This window comes from Nematolebias whitei, chromosome 18, assembly GCF_014905685.2.
Source record: "Nematolebias whitei isolate Nwh7 chromosome 18, NemWhi1, whole genome shotgun sequence".
NCBI lineage: Eukaryota > Metazoa > Chordata > Actinopteri > Cyprinodontiformes > Rivulidae > Nematolebias > Nematolebias whitei.
The window spans coordinates 24,420,575-24,438,713 of record NC_056515.1 but is presented as its reverse complement, the minus strand read 5'-3'; the positions used below and the strand labels follow the sequence as shown (position 1 = coordinate 24,438,713).

Genomic DNA, 18,139 nt, shown 5'->3' with positions numbered 1-18,139 from the left:
TATCCTTTAGAAAATGTTTAAAGGTTATTTGCTGTTCACTTGAATAAATATCTTGTTTTTGAGGAAGGTAAGCAGCTTAAACATTTTGCTAGAACCAGACATTCACAGTTTGCTTGAACTTTTCACTTCAGCTAAAATGTTAAGTGACAGCTGCTGTCTGGGCTCTGCACTGCTGATACCATCTGGGAGTTATAATCCGCAGAAAGAACTTAGACACAAAGTGATCTGCAAATGGGCATGCTAAATCTAAAATTGGAAAAACTTTCTGATCGTAAACAAAACGATGGCTCGTGAACAAGTTTTCAAACTAAATAAGACACTTGGGACTGAAATAAAAACATCCAAATAAGTAACACAAAACAGAAAGAAGAAAAAAAAAGAAAGCAGAGTAAGTTTTAATCCAAGTTATCATTGACTCTTAGTGTAAAATGAAAATTACAAACCCAGAGAGGAAAAATAAAAAACAACATCACAAAAACATAAAAAAACAAAAAAAGAAAGAAAAAAGAAGAAGAAGAAAGAAATGAAAACATCAGAACCTCTCTGCAGTTTTGGAATCATCATAATTTGCATGTTTGCTGTGGAAATTAGCGTAATGTCATTTAGTATTAAATATTTGTAACATTAAAAATACATTTTCTGTGGACACAAATTGGTTGCCGTGACAAACCATACAGAATCAAATTCATACATGAATCAGAATCTCCAAATCTGAGGTCATGGTCCTCAGTCAGAAAAGGGTGGGTTGCTCTCTTCAGGTCGAGGGCGAGGTTCTGCCTCAAGTGGACGAGTTTATCTCGGGGTTTTGTTCACAAGTGAGGAAATAATGGAGCGTGAGATTGACAGACGGATGGGTGCAGCATCTGCAGTGTTGCAGCTTCCATACCGGTCTGTTGTGGTGAAGAGGAAGTTGAGCTGTAAGGCAAAGCTCTCTGTTGACCGGTCGGTCTACGTTCCTATCCTCGCCTATGGTCATGAACCAAAAGTACTATGGTAGTGACCAAAAGAATGAGATCGTGAATACAGGCAGTTGAAACAAGTTTCCTCCACAGGGTAGTTGGACTCTCCCTTAGAGAGAGTGAGAAGTTCAGTTATCCAGGAGAGACTCAGAGTAGAACCGCTGCTCCTCCACATCGAGAGGAGCCACTTGAGGTGGTTCAGGCATCTGATAAGGATGACCCCATGACACCTCCCAAGGGAGGTGCATTGGGCATGTTCAACTGGGAGGAGACCCCAGGGAAGACCCAGGACATGCTGGAGAGACCAAGTCTCTCATTTGGCCTGGGAATGCCTTGGAGTCCTCCCAGAAGAGCTGGAAGAGGTGCTGTGGAAAGAGATGTCTTGACCTCCCTACTCAAGCTGCTGCCCCCGAGACCTGACTTTGGAACACGCTGATGATAATGGATGGTTGGATGGATGGATGAATGGATGGATGCATAAACAAACCATACAGCTGAAGTTACACAACACACAACTAGAGTACACCATGCGAGACAGTTAACATCTGCCAAGATGCATCTAAGAAAACATCTCTGAATGAAAAGTAGAAGTTCTGTGGGTGCATCTTCTGAATGCTAAAAACTTCAGGTGAGACTACATAAAATTGAATATTTGTTTTATATTTTTTCAAGTAGAGACAGCTCTTTATAGCATGGCATAACATTTTAACCTCAAAAATGCTGTAGAGACCAAACAGTTTATTATGCAAAACCTTTCAGTTGTTTAAAAATGATTTTATTTTTATAATAAAGAAAACCTAACATGCAGCAGGTAATATATGCTTTGGTGATCTTCTAACTTGTGGAATAATTGTGAAAAACCAAAACAAACATATGAATTTAATGTTCAATGGTGGTCACAGAGGGGCAGACGTTTTTACTTCCTATAAACAGGTCAGACTGACGTGCTGCAGACCAACTGGAATAATACAGACATTATGAGCTTATAAAACTAAAAAGACAAAAAAAAAAGTGATTGTGTCTTTTCCAATACTTGACTCATCTGATTGAATTCTGCTAAAAACTCCTTCACATAAAAATGTCAACATAAGACATCTGTCTTTAGCTTCAGTCTGACCTTGCCTCTTTTCCAAATGGAAGCATTTTTGTAGAGAGATGGATATTTTCCTAACTATTCACAAGAGACCACCAACTCTTATTGAATGTATGTACCTTTAACAATGTTTAATTTTCCCAGAACTGCCCAGGAGATTTAATCCTAATTTGGATGCAAGTACCGTATGATAAATGAGAAAGTCACAAAGTTTGGCCAAACTGGGACATCAATCAAAACACAAACAAGATTTTGGCTAGCTGAATAAAATCTTTTCTCTCTTATTCAAAATTTATAGATTTTTGTGACACTGCTTCTGAGTTCACCTCTTGGTTTTTAGGAAAATGTGTCCCGTTTGATCATTAATATAGTACATTACCATAAATTATTGGTTAATGGCGGTTTGAACGCAGCCCATAATACACACACAGAACTGATAGAATAACTCGTGTCTGCAAACATTTCATTCAATTTATTATCACTAATTTAAAAGCCATTTATTGTTGCCTTCTTGCTTTCATTTCCTCTCCTCTGACACAATAACAGAAATACTTGGCAATTGGGGATAAAACATTACTGTGTGGATGTGAAACAGCACAATTTATAGCTGTAAGTTCTCATTTATTTCGGCTGCTCTTTTCTTCAGGGGTCGCCACAGCGAGCGAACTCGCATGCCGCCCTCCACCTCTGAAAACCCTATCATCATTATCGTTATTAACTAAAGGAGGACAAGTTCACCGTTTTGACTACAGTACATCTATTTATTTACTGACTATAGACTAGGACTATTATGTATTCATGTTAGTCACATCAGTTTCTTTAGTTTACAAAAATGAATTAAAATATGAAAACAACCTGCCTGACATTTGTAATCAGCACAATAATGGCCATGTTGTTTATTCCCCTTTTCACTTTCATCCAACTCTTAATAACAGAGCGAATGTGCACAAAAACTCTTAAAAAAAACCCTCAGTCCTAAAAAATATAGCTCCTTGCATTTGATACCGTTTTGATACAGTTGATACAGTTGATCATAATATTCTACTACAGAGAATTGAATATGATATTGGAATTACAGGAATGGCTCTAAATTGGTTTAAATAATATCTATCTGATATATTCCAATTTGTAAATGTAAATAATTTATCTTCATCATACATCAAAGTTAGTCACGGAGTTCCTCAAGGTTCAGTGCTTGGACCAATACTCTTTACCTTGTGTATGCTTCCATTAGGCAATGTTATTAAACAGCATGGGATAAATTTTCATTGTTGTTATGCTGACACACAGTTATTTTTGTCCATGAAACCCATTGAATCCAATCAGCTACATGGACTACAAGCATGTCTTAAAGACATAAAATCCTGGATGACCCTAAATTTTCTGCTTTTGAACACAGACAAGACTAAGGTTTTAGTTTTTGGACCTTAGCATCTTAGGAATACATTTTTCAGTCTTTCTCCCTCCTTAGATGACATTAATCTGTCCTCCAGTTCTAATGTTAAAAATCTTGGTGTTATTTTCCATCAGGACATGTCTTTTATCCCCCACATTAAAAACATTACTAGTACCTTTTTCCACCTGCGTAATATCTCTAAAATTAGAAACATCTTATCTAAAAATGATGTAGAAAAACTGGTTCATGCATTTGTCACATCTAGACTGGATTATTGCAATGGTTTATTATATGGATGTCCAAATATTTCATTAAAACGTCTTCAGTTAATCCAAAATGCTGCTGCCAGAGTCTTAACTGGAGTTAGTAGGAGAAATCATATCTCTCCAGTTTTAGCTTCTCTCCATTGGCTCCCAAATCCATAATTGAATTCAAAATCTTACTTCTAATCTACAAAGCCCTCAACAACCTAGCTCCATCTTATATTTGAGATCTTGTTGTTCCATATTTTCATAACAGAGCACTTCACTCTCAGACTGCAGGCAATATCATGATCCCTAGAATTTCCAAAAGCAGAATGGGAAGAATATCTTTCAGTTATCAGGTTCCTCTAGTGTGGAACCAACATCCAGATTCTGTCCGTGAGGCTGACACATTGTCCAGTTTTAAGACTGGGCTTAAGACTTTCCTTATTAAAAAATCTTATAGTTAGGGTTGGCTTATCATATTGACCTCATTTCCTCAAATAAATTGTTGCAATTGAATAGTTTTTATTTCATACTATTTCTATCTTAACGTGATTCTTGACCTGCCATTGTGTATCTATTCCTCTCAAACCCAGCCGGTCAAAGCAGATGGCCGCTTGTCCTGAGCCTGGTTCTGCTAAAGGTTTCTTCCTCACGAGGGAGTTTTTCCTTTCCACTGTCACCTTCGTGTTTGCTCAAGATGTGAGTTCTGCGATAGAGTTAAACTCAAAGCAGTCTGCTCCTCAGATAAATAATGTTAAATTAATATTTTTAAATATGAATGTTTCTGTTAACTTATTTTATCTATGAATATTTCTGTTCAGTGCCCTGAGATGACTTCTGTTGTGACTTAGCACAATAAAAATAAACTGAATTTAATTGAATTGTTTCAGTGTGTGTGTTCATTTCTCAACTCTCCTAAACATCCCTACAAATTTACAACAGTGAGATTACTTTCAAAGACCAAATCAAAAAGAGTTATTTTTTTGCATTTCAAAAGTTAAGGACAAGTACAAGCTGTGTCTGATGGCTCTGAAACGGATGCTCCAGGAAATTATTCAGAGCAGGGCTGTCTGTGGGCTATTACTGTAAACCATCTTGAGCACTTCCATGTGATTCTAATGGAAACCATTCTCCTGGACAACGTCCAAAAATGACTAATTCATGTCAAAATACAGAGGTTACTGTGAAGGCACTGAACTAATACTTCAAAGAAAAGCTAAAAAGATCTTGAAGGGATTATTAGTAATTAAAATTCTTTGTTATTACCCACATATTTAATAGCTCATCATGTTGCAGTGCAGAAAAATGTACAAGAAAAATAAACATGGCAACCTATGCTATATAAACAATGCTAACAGTTTGTGAGAAAATACTAAATTTAAAGAAAACTACCCACTGAATAAATGGTCTCCAGAAAAGTAAACTTACATCAACACCATTTTTTTAAGTTAATTACTTTGGCAGCATAAAATCTTTTTTCTTACAAGGTTGACAATAATAATAATAATAACTACTTCTTTTACTTTGCAACAAGAAAACACAAATGATCAATTTCATACATTTGTATGTTTTTTACTATCTCAAGTGGAATATATTATTATGTTTAGAGCTAAATATCAAAGAAAATCTTAAACTGTAGACTAACTTTGAATATTCAAACTGAGTGAATGGTTCGAAATAGTAGTTGTTTATTATGTAGAGCCAATAAGAAGCTCAAATGCAAGTGGCCATAACATTACAACAATGATGCAATGCTCCTCATGTTGCAACACAACCTTCTGTATCCTGGCATCCCTATGAATGTTGTTTTGACAACTGCTGCTTTAGAGGGCAGCTGGCCTCCCACCTCTTTGATAGTGCATCAATAGGTTTAGCAAAAAGCAGCTTCAGAATGGTTCAAATAGCTTGCCTGAGGTGCTCATCAGACCTCCAAATCCCAGTCCCAAACTGCTTTTGTCTGTAAGCAGCTACCCAAAGACTCCAATGCACAATCCACAGGTCTCAAAGGATGTATTGCTAACATCGTTGTAGTAGACCCATCTAGACAACCCTCAGATATTCTAGGTCCTATACCGAGCTGCTGCTGTCAGTTTTTGTGACTAGCACGCTCGTGAAATTACCTCAAGATAAACCTTGAATAAAACAAATGCAACCTTTGAACTTCAGTTTACCAGGGTGTAAATCTGAACTAATTTTGACCAAATATCTGTACATAAAATTGCATTTTGATCTAGTTTCTCAACATGGTAAACATTATGGATCACATTTTGCCATTGTTTTAGAGAACATCAGCGTTCTCATGTTAGCTTTTATTTAAATATAATACCAGTTTCAAACAAAAACCCACCATTGTATGTTTTGCTGTAGTTTTTCTTTAAAGAAATGTCATTTTTAATTTTATTATTTAGTCAAATGGTTGCAAAATGTTAAGCATGTGAGCAAATATCCTACATTAAAAGTTGGATGCGTTTAAACATGGGCTTTTACCTCAAGACGTGTAATTGACCATTACATGTATAATTTTTGCTTTCTTATGTTTCATATGTTCACATTACATGCAGTGAATGAGGTAAGAGGGATTTGTGGTTCGTTAGCCCACTTGGGGTTTGTGGTTTTTGTGTTATTTTAGTACCAGAGGAAAATTTAATATTGTTTCCAGGAGCTCCACACAAACATGGCAACGATAATTAACTCACATGGTATTTAAAAATTAAATAAATGTTTTATTGTACCTGTTTCTTTTACAAACAAATCATAGACACCTTTTTTTAAAGGCTGAAAGGGTGTGGGGGAGGAGGAAGATAAATGACAGACTAATTTGGGCAGGCAGCTCTAAAATTAAAGTATAATGCAGACTTGGCCGGTGGACTAACACCGACGGTGCTGGTAGAAGTGAATATCATTAAGATGAATTGTATCTGACTCGCATATTAAAATTCAGCTATGAATGAACAAAATACTCAAGGGAGGGAGAAACATCTGTGCTGCTTAAGACGACTAAACCACAAACCCCCTTCGTCCAATATCTGCTATTAAAAGTGAATGTTACATCTGTTAACAATTTAAAAGGCTGATATATGAATGTGCATTAACTGGTGAAAGCAAAACATATCCTTTGGCTATAACTGGTGTCCTTTAGGACCAATAAAGTAACTGTTAATCATCATCACTATTAAAAGAATACATTAAGTTTTCAAATGTCCTAAATATTAAATGTTTAAAATAAAAAGAACAGTTAGGAGATGAGCTTGTCAAGAAGATTTTGTCTCTCACAAATGCATATAAAGATGTAATTTCATATTAGTTTTTGGTGCTAATTATAATATTACAGCTAGTTTAATTCTGGATTGATATGAAATAACATGTGAGACATAAGGCTTGGATGCACAGCGCAGAGGCTTGGAGGGAGAAAAGCCACAGGCTGTAGAGTAATTATCACTGCGTCACTTCACCACTGCAAAACCACAGCACGACCGAAACGGGGCCGCACAATCGTTCTCCATGGAAAGAAACAGAAGGTTTGAAGATCATTGACCAACAGAAACAACAATGTGGCTTTTCAGCAACCAAAATACTTAGAACAAAAAAATAGAGACATGATTTAGAGAAAGGGGAAGTGCTTGTGATGTTAAAGGTTTAAGCTGAATATGGAACAGAACTCATGAGGTCTTAAAATAATCTGTGCGTAATATGTAGTACTACTGGATGTTGTAAAACATTTATTATAGAGGAAAGAAGTAACATGAAAATAAACATTCAGCAGTAGAAACAGAAAAAAAAAATGAATCCACAAATCTGTTTAAAGTAATTAGGTAACAAGAAGTTTTGGGAACATACAGTATATTCAGCTTGACCATGAAGATGTCTGTGCTCAACAGGTCCTTCATAACTTTACCCCTAATGTATGAAAGTATATTATTAAAGTTTGCACACTTTCAGCAGGAGGTATATTAAAATTAGTTAGCAAACTAAAATGATATGACACTACACTTAAAGGCACAACTTAAAGCTTTGAATTAAGGACACTGTAGTAAAAGTGTTTTTTCTGCTTTTGATGACAGTTTAAAATGCCATATTCAGTTTGATGTGCCAGATGTTTTGATTGTGGCTCCTCTACAAATTATTTCTTATTTACGCATATTACAAATTGCTATGCTTTGGTTTTCTTTGCTCGCAGTAAAAACTTCCACACCGAAGACACGATTGCTGCGACTTGAGTGCTGTGCTCATGCTGCGTTCATGAACCAAAAAAAAAACCAACAGTCGGATTTCTAAGTACTGAACGTTTAAAGACCGGCTGAAGGAAAAAAAAAAAGTTTTGAAGATTTGACCAGCCGGTCAATGATTTGAGACGATCAAAGAGAATATCAGTCGGTACCAATTTCAAGTAAACTGTTTGATGCGTCCCTACTTGCAATGTATCTAAAAGTTCAACTCAAGAAGATATCACCTCTTTAAAACTGTTCAGAAAATATCCTGAAGCATGCTCAATAATAAAGGTAGAAAAATCTTAAAAAGTTGTCAGTTCCTCTGGACGGATTCTTCTTGTTGAAACGTTTAGTCTTTTATCCAAATTTAAAGACGTCTTCAGACGGAGGAGCTCCAACAAACTCAGTCTAATAAATAGCATTTTCTCACAGTAATATTATGTATCCTGATGCATGCTCAATATTGTGTATGCTCATGAGGGCTACGATCGGTCTTACATCGGGGCACCTAAACAAGCACTGGCCAAAAGGATGGCCCAGCACAGAAGAACATCATCAGGCCAGGACTCTGCGGTCTACACTCATCTCCAGGCCAGTGGTCACTCGTTCAGGGATGAAGATGCTCACACCCTTGATAGAGAGGAACGATGGTTTGAGAGAGGAGTAAAGGAGGCCATCTTTGTGAAAAGAAACCATCCATCATTAAACAGGGGTGGAAACCTCCGTGTTCAATTGTCACCCTCTTACAATGCTGTTATTGCTAGTATCACTCAGCCCCCTGTGAATAACAATCGACCATCAGGGCACTAATGATCAGCCGTTAGGCTGATGGTCCTCCTTTATCATGTGACTAGTTTTTGCTGCCACCAGCAAAGGAGAAGGTGTTATTTATAAGACTGAGTTTAGTGCAGCTCCTCAGACTGACAAAGTCTTTTGGATGAAAGATGAAACGTTTCAACAAGAAGAATCCGTCCATAGGACCTGACAACTTTTTTTAAAATCAGAAAATAGCACTTTTAGATTTTTTTCTTCATTTTCTTACAGCACTTTTTTTTTTAAATTCAGTGATCTACAAAGCCCACATCTCCATCATCTCCATTCACCCGCAGATGATACTAACCTGCCTTGGAACCTCTGCAGAACTGACTTAGTTTTATTTGCGTCTCGGTTTACAGGATTCTCACATGCACATGCAAATCAGCTGCAAACCTCCACCATGCAGGTAGTCAAAACTGGTTTCACTTTTCTAACAACGAGTTTTCTGACTTCTCCTTCACGAGACTTGAAGGTGCTCTGGAGATTCGAAGCAGAAACACACTACTTAAGTGTTGATGACTGACTTTGCTTATAAAAGGCTTTGAATTACATTTTATAGACAAGTTAAGAAAGCTGATATGATTTTTATTGAACTTATTATATTTATCCTCTCACTTGGCGCACAACAGGATTTAAATCACACAGACTAGAATCACTTAATGTGGCGGTTGACCTCCTCCTTTGTGACTTTACATCCTTATAATGTTTAACTGTGTGGGAGCTGTCACTGAAGAGTGAAACCAAATGTTCATGTCAACTTCAAAACTGCACAGCAATCTCCACAGCAGCAGTCTGCTCTACCTAACAGGCTTCATATCCACTTTCGGACCACTGATGGAAACCAGATGATACTTTTTGTTGACTGGACGTTAGATATTTCATGGACGTTGTAAGTGATTTCACACATTCATTCCTTGTAAAGATGAAACTTTACTGCATCTGAACAACAACCTCCAGTCCACTTGTGTTCCTCTGATTGCTCCATAGCAGCGCTGCGCAGTGAAACTCCCCCATATGCTTTAAATCATTTAAAGTATTTTTGATTGGCAAGATTTGCAGCATTTATCTCAATGTGCATTTATCAAGGTTAATTCTGGTAAACTCCGTTTGATTTGAAGCACTGAAAAGGAACAGCTTGGACTAATTTTATGCTCTTTCTGCAAACAACTTATTGACTTTATCAGTTTGCATTCTTGACGTCCAAATGCAATTCCAAACCAGCTTAGATCTTTGTCATAACAGTAATACGAGACTCAAACCTGATCTAAAATGTGATTTTGATATAAAACAATAGGCCTTGTTTGGAATGGTGCTCGTTTTTCTCAGAAATCCTGAGTAGAACCAGCAGAGTAAAAAGGAAATTGATAAAGTCGACTGACTTGTTTTTCTAACACTTTACCACATGGGCTTTTCAACTATATAGGTCCGAGTGACCCTGTGGCCCAAAATGGAAGAAGCGGGCAAAAGATAATGGATGGATGGATGTTTCCAGACTTGAACCTTAGAGACACCAAAGTGCAACATTTTACTTTTTTATTTTACATAATTAAGCTAACAAATATGTTGTCAAACATGCCTTTAAAGAATATTTGTCTTATTCTTGTCTTACCCTTAAAGAGTATTGGGGAGACATATTTTTATTAAGCAAGCTAACAATGCTACAGCAAGAAAAAGTCTGGAAATGTCTTAGAGAGGATTAGTCTCACACAAATATATCAAATTTTCTATGCAGACCTTTGATTGCTTTAAAATTCTCAATTTGGCCTTCTGGAAAAAAAAAAGTTGCCCAGCCCTGATCTAGACCCGTTCTACTTCTTTTTCCAGAGTATTTTCATTAAACATGTAGCAGACCAAAATACAGAAACATGATCTAACAGCGGTTCTGCTGAACTCCTTTAACTGTGCCATAATATATCTTCACTGCGATTACTGGAGGTATGACGTTGATGGCAACAAATAACCTCCATGTGTATTTCCTGTGCTGAAAGATTGTTGAATTAGGATAGGGAGCACAAGTCCAACTCAGACAGTTGTTCCAGTACAGAATATAATTTCACGTTCATGTGGGAAACAGAATTGATAACAAAGAACGATGTCAGCCCTTGTAGCCAAGTTGAATAATCTGGCAGAAGTGATCACCTCACTTAAACTCTGCAGCTAGAACAACAATATAATCCATTACTGTTTCTGCACTAAATGGAATCTACTTAGGTTTAATTCACAATTATCTCAACTACTATGCAAAGAAAAGTAAGTGTGAGACACAAGAAGGGAAAAAGTGCGCTGTAGGTATTAGCAATAAAACGGGATGGATATTTATAGGGCACAAACAATGCTGGATAAATGCTTCATGACTTTAATTCTCCAGGAAAGAGTTAGAAAAAAAAGGTTACTTTCATTGTTTTTCAAGTACATACCACAGTTTCAGTGTTGCTGAGTGCAAAAGAGAGAGGAGATGGAGGAGAACAAAACGCTTAGTACCACCAAGAGTGTTTGGGAAAAAAACAAAAGCAACGATTACACACGCCATCCATCAATTATGCGTAACTGTTAGTGCTGTAAAGTGGAAAGATTAGCTTCGTCTGTGTTCCCCTTCTTCTCCAGAGAAGTCTGTCCTTCACATGTTAGGTAAAGCTGACGCAGTACACATATTTATCAAGCCAGTGTAATCACTGTTTCTTGTTCTTCTTGTCATCTAACAAAAGTTATAAACAAAGAATATTAATGGGGTTTCGTCCATGGTTAATATATTTGCTCTGGCTCTCGTGTTAGAGTGCCAGAGGCTCATGATTCAAAAAAAAAAAAAGTACAAAAAGGGCAAAATGTTTACTGCTCTCTTAACAACCACAATCTTCACGGGGTGCTGTCTACAAAACAGTGGGATCAAGTTATTTGCATGAATGCTAGGCTGAATTTGGAGACCCAAGAATCTGAGTCATAGATAAATAAAATGTATTCTGCTGGGTTGTTCTTACTGCAGCCACCTTGCTTATTCAGTAGTCCTGCTTTATGTCATAAACCACAGAGAGAAACGTGTCTGAGCATTAAAGAAAATTGGTTTATGGAACAGGGATTGTGGCTTTGGAAAATACATTAAAAAGTAAAAATATATCTGTCAACAGAGCCAGCAATTACCAGCAGACTGACAAAGAGAACAGAACCCAAAATCTTTACACAGATAAGCCTGATCATAATCTCATGTCCGGGTGATTTATTGCAAAAACCCAAAAGGCCTTGGTGCAGAAAGCATAGCCAAAGTGGAACAAACAGCTCGTAGCTTATCATTTTAATCAAACCCGTCACCGGTTTTAAGCAAAGTATTATGTTCCAATCACAGGCATTTGTGATTGAAGTATGTTTGGAACGGAAAACCTGCAATGCTTTTTTCTTTTTCTTCTTTTGGGCCAAGCACATTAAACTCTACGACCTGCAGAGCTGCAAATGTCAGCACTGACTCTGAAGCCTGAAAATGTGGAATATCCTGGCATAAAAAAAACCAGAAGAAACACATAAAATCCAACATTTAGATTAAAAAAGAGAGGATGAGAGAGAAGGCTAATGCCCAAGTTGGCACTAGTCTGTGATGTCTCCTCTGCTGCCTTTCACAACATGATAAATGCCTACAGGATGAGTGCTAAGCTGCTCACACAATTGCATAACAGAACGTACTGTCGTTTCACAGCCTGGTAATAAAAAAAAATTCCTTGGACAATATTACTGAAGCACCAAATGCAATTTTCAAATATAAAGCCTAAAATGCCATGTTTCCCGATTACTTTTATACTAGTGAGAAACAAAGATCATGTTCGTGGGATGGAGACTGAGCGAGCATGTGCAATATTACTTCCTGAAGCACACAAGTGCACGCTCTATCCAGCCTCTTCTCGACTGCGTGGCTGACATCAGGGACTGGATGGCTTTAAATTTCTTAAACTTTATTGAGAAGAATACAGAAGTCACATTGTTTCCACCTAATGGCTAGGCCTGTCATGATAACAAATTTTGCTGGGCGATTAATTGTCTCAGAAATTATTGCAATGAATAATAATATTGTTTGAAATTTAACAATAATTAGTACTTGTCAAATTGTATAAGAAATGTTGATTTGTTTTGAGTGTAGTACCATTTTTAAGCACCGGATGGCAGTGTTTGAAAACTCACTTTTATTCCCAGACTTTTGACACTAAGCGCTGATTTTAACGTGTCTGTATTCTATAACTTTAGCCATTTTGCTCTTATCTTTACCTCTATGCTCTATGTATTTTTACTATATCCTTTGCTTGTTTGTTTTTGCTGTACAGCACTTTGGTTGGCCTTATTGCTGTTTTAAGTGCTCTATAAATAAAACGGTATGGTAAAAGGTGAGGTCTCGTGAGATGTGATAGAACTCAGACAATGCATTGTGGATGACTCTCAGCTACTACCAAACCAAGCTCTGATCAGTATCAGTGAAACTGGCTGGGTTATGGTCATTTTTGTTGGCTGCCATCTTGAACGGAGGCAACTCCAAAATTTAATCAGATTTAGATGCTCCTCTGATGATTAATTCTGAGAGTATCACTAAAATATGTCCACTGGTTCCTTGCAAACAGACACACGCATCTCTGATTATTTATTTAAGATAATTACATATAATAAGTCACTAGATGAGTAAAAACTAATGCCGAATGCCTCTTTTTCAAGTTAACTGAGTTTTAGCATTTACAGCTAAAACCCATAGAGCAGCTGCTTCATCACAAATTGTTCTTTCAGTAGGATGAAGAAAAGTTGTTCTTACAGTAACAATCCATGATGTGCACTGGTCTCACTGGCTAATAAAAGCCATAAGTTTTTATAATTTTTTTTCAACAACACAACTTTGCCAGCTTAAATCCCGCTTGGTTCCCGTTGAACAACTTTTCACCCCTGCCAGAGGATATTAGCCGAAACTGCTTTTAAAGAAACATTTAAATTACAATTTATCAAATCAAAACTGAGGCATCCTTTCTAGTTTAGTGGCGTTAATAAAACCTCTTTAGTGGCCGTAGAGGTTTTGACCAGCTCACACTGTGCAGGTGAACTGAATGCACCCTGGGGGTATTACATCGGCTCTTAGCTGGAGCAGTTTTTCTTCTTTAAGTAAACAATGTGGGGAAGCAATCGTGGCTGCGGCCAGTAACCATAAACCAACATGATTATGTGAAGAGCATGTTTAAGAATGAACGATCAAACAGGATGTCACTGAACTTTGTTATGCTACAAAAATAACTTTCTAGGGCCAAACTTGAAATGACTTCTAGGACGACATAAGCAAACATAGTTTTCAATCCTTTCTCTCAAATAGAAGAATCAGAATCAGACAATAAATTAAGATATTTGACACATGGTTGCAATTAGCTGCCTAAATAAGTTGTGTGATTTTTGTTTCCCAAGCGACAGCGCACATCCCATCAACATAAATCCCAAAGTGCCAGTAAACAGAGCATCACAGTCCATTAAAGTGGCATTTATAACATTTATCAGCTGTCTCAGACAAGGACAAAAGCATCCCCAAGAGTATACAGTCAAAGTAAAGAGCTGCATTAGGATGATTCACTAGCTCTGTTAGTTAAATCCTTCAAAGTTCTGAAGTTTATGTCATGAAAAACTAAAAACTCGTGTTTGGCTTTATACAAAATCCACATTCTTTGTCCTGCGTGAGACTAAGTATTTGATTGTTAAGTTTTCCCGAGCCTCATGCAGCACGGACAGAATAAATTTTAACAATTTAATCTTGAGGCACCACCATGTCTGAAAACTGTCATCTTTTAGGACTGAGAAAAACAGACAAGTGTGAAGGGTTACAAACATCCAAATGATGAGAATACCTTAAAAACACATAGCATCAGTAAAACTTCCTATTTGTTATCAGCAAATCCCCACATCCCCAATCACTTGTGCATGTGATATCTAAAACAAGCAGAGATGAGGCTTCATTTCAACAACATGATCATTTCTGGAAAGCAATCATAAAATGATAATGGAAAATAAGATTTATAGTTTATAGTAAATAAAAAATATATGCTTAAAATGAGGTTATTATTAATATGCAATAGTTTTTAAGGCAAAAAAAATGTGCACATTGAATAATAATTCTTGTAAAATTGTTGATATATTGTATTGTTTAGGTGCTATTAGAGCTCACTGCACAAAATTATAATCCTTTGAATTCTAAATGAAGAACATTTAGGAGAAATAAGCCCTCGGCTGTACCTGTAGCACGTGGTAACTTCTCCAGTCGACTTCACGCACGGGTACTTTGTGGTGGAAATGTTATTTTCTGAGCACTTCCCTCTGCAAAAAGGAGTTTATTTGAAGCGTGTGCGGGGTTTCAATCACTTCTGTGCCCATTAGTTGAGATGCATTACCCTTCACTGACGTCCTCCTGCTGGTAGGACCAGAGCAGAGCTCCGGAGAAGCACATGCAGGTGACGGTGAGCAGCAGGGGACTCCTGTGGGCTCTCATCTGTCCTCTCGCTGGAGCGACGACCTCCACACTGCTTCAGCTCCAGCTGAAAAAAGTGAAGAAACAGGCAAACAGACCCTCCCAGTCTCCAAGAGCTTCTGAGTTTCCACCAACTAAAAAAAAAAAAAAATTATAAAAAAATAACGCTGTCACATTCTTTTTCTCGTGTCACTCAGAAACTCTATTTTTTTTTTTTTTTTTCGTTCACAACTATGTCAGGCAAATATTACAAACTTTTTTTTATCCTTTTATTATTTTGTTTACGCAATAAATTTCTCAAGAAGCAAAGAAACCTTTTTTTACTTATCGGTCAGTTACAGCTGACAGACGATAAACATTATTAAAAGCGCGAGCTCTTTACTTGGAGCGCAAGCGCAGTTTCATTGCGTTTTGAGCTTTGTCGCCCCCGTGCGGCTGAAAATAAAATAACACCTTCCACGCGCTTGACTGCAGTTCAGACTGAGTCAAATAAATAAATAAATCAAGAGGTTTCCTAATAAATTGATTTCTTGTTTATTATGTTCGTATTTTTTAGACTGGAACCACTTCAGCAAAACATTCAGCTTGTTCAGGACAGTAGCTCTCCTACTTTTGGTTTGTTTGCCTTTTATAGTTTTGAATTAGGCTATTTAACTTGTTTTGGATCTTTTTTTTAATCATAGTAACACACAAGGATTTTCTTAGTCTACATTTAGCCAATGTAGACTTTTGTCCTGATTGTTTTAACTTTTACAATTCAGTTTCTTCAACAACATTTTTAACCTTTTTTCTTGCTTGCTTTTAGAGCTGAAATTTACTAAATGTATACCTATATTTGCTCATATAAATATCTATATATGTATATATATAGATATATATATATATATTGTATATGCAAGAAGGTGGGCCTGTGATGGGAAGATCGCTGGGTGAACTCCTGGTACAGACAACATCATAATGTATGGGATTGGTGAAGCACCAACACCTGCCTCCACCCTCATTTGCCCCACTCTGGGCCCTTGAGCAAGGCCCTTAACCCCCACCATCTGCTCCCCCAGGGGCCCTAGATAGCAGCTCTCTGCTCCACACAGAGGGCTGTGGTAGCTCTGTGGTCTGTGGTTGCATCAAGAAGGGCATCCGGCGTAAAAATAATTGTCAAGTCTTCGTGCAACTCAGTTCTCTGTGATGACCCCTGACGAAGGGAGCAGCTGAAAGAAGAAGGGAAAATATATTTAAGGACCTACAAAACAAAACAGATCTGCAAGAAGCATCTCATGACAAATACATAAAAAGCATTAAAAAAAAGTTTGTAGTTCTTGTGTGTCTCCTTGAGTGTTTCTGTGCTGAGACCAATGAGGAATGTCTTCGTTCAGCGGCCCACTGATCTGCAATCCATCCATGCAACTACTGCATCCAGCGTCATCAGTTTTAGTTTTAGTCAGGTGCACTCAGTAAGTTGGAAACTTTCTCACACATTTTTTCCTAAATAATATAATGAGTTTAACTCTTGTAGCTGAAACATTTGTGTCAAAACTGGCATAACTTTGTGAGACCTTTGGAGAAGCAGGGCTTATTTGCAGCATTTTAGTTGGCTCACGCTTGCAGGCCACAGTTATTCAAATATTAATTCACAAACATACTGTATTTCCGTTTGGAAGATAATCAGCAGATTGAATTTTAACGTAAAATTTCTAATTTTGGCCTTTTAGAAGTTACCATGTACGTTGTGTAGAAGATTTAATCCAAATATTGAGGCTGTTTCAAAACCATTCATCTGACATTTAGGTAACAACTTATAAAAAGCACCATTTCAAGTTGAACACATACTCCTACATTATTTTTAACATGAGCTGTATGTTGTAAAACTTGCAAATCATAATAACAATAATTATAATAATAATGTTGCCTGCAGTTCACTTGATCAGTTTATAAGTTTTTGCCTTTAAAATATTGAACTCAGCATTTTCACACATTGGCAAAATGAATATATGGTGAATTATTAAATTTAATGAGTTACTATACAGTAATGGCATTAAGGAGGCAGGAACGTAATTATCTGGAAATGTTCTCAGAAGCATGGAAACAGACAACTGCCTTTCTTACTGTGTCAGAACAGCAGGGATTTACATCAGCTCAGTCATCACAAACGAAGCCATATGCCAAGTTAAAAGAGAATAGTTAGGTTTGTGATTTAACTATTTATCTAAAAGGGAAAAAATCCTGCAGGACAAACATGAACTATTTATAGTCAGGCTTTGGCAGCACACCATGTGTCTGTTATGTCACGTTCAAACACAACTGATTATATGATCCAACTTGCAAAAATAAAAAAAAACTCTACTTTTTATGGCTATTGAGCTGAAGGGGCTTCTGCAAGACCTTAGTTTCAAGCCGTGGCAAACCCCCTTCTTACTCTCCTATTAAAAGGGCTGAACAATCTTACAGTTCACATGAAATATTTGATGTTCTTATAGAAACAATTGCTGAATGTTGTTCATACTATGTTAATGCTACGTTTGTCTCTTGACCCTACAACTGGATAAGGTTACAGTGGTCCTAGCCCATTACTGGAGTTTTAATTAAGCATTTTAAGCTACTAATAAACATGATGGATGATGATCATATTGCTTTATGCTATAGGCCATTGGTAAGAAGGAGTGATTATTATTATATTTTCATATTGGCTAGTGATTTTTCTCTCTAAAAGTGGACTTAGGCTTCACTATGTTTCTTAGACTGCGGCTGATGTGCGAGAGAAGTGGAGCATGCTCTAGTCACACAAGGAGAGCTGTTGGTCAGGCTGCTTCTTGTTGTGCCATTAACTCTAAAATAGTTATTGAATCAAGTGTTTACGGGTGTAGGTAAAACTAGATGGTAAACAACCTGTTAAAATACACCAAAATGCAGGAAGTGGCATCTACTTCATTCAAAATTTTCTGAGGGAGGACCTCCAGAC

At 37.0% G+C, this 18,139-nt stretch overlaps 1 protein-coding gene across 1 annotated transcript in view; it reads right to left on the bottom strand.

Moving 5' to 3' along the window:
- ccbe1 (collagen and calcium binding EGF domains 1) overlaps positions 1-15,204 on the bottom strand; it is a 35,991-nt gene extending 20,787 nt beyond the window's left edge. The window contains exons 1-2 of the mRNA XM_037691895.1: positions 15,107-15,204; positions 14,952-15,032 (exon numbers count right to left, since the gene is read on the bottom strand). Of these exons, the coding sequence (XP_037547823.1) occupies positions 14,952-15,032; positions 15,107-15,204 (179 nt within the window). The remainder of the gene's footprint in view (positions 1-14,951; positions 15,033-15,106) is intronic.
- Positions 15,205-18,139: the final 2,935 nt, after the last annotated feature.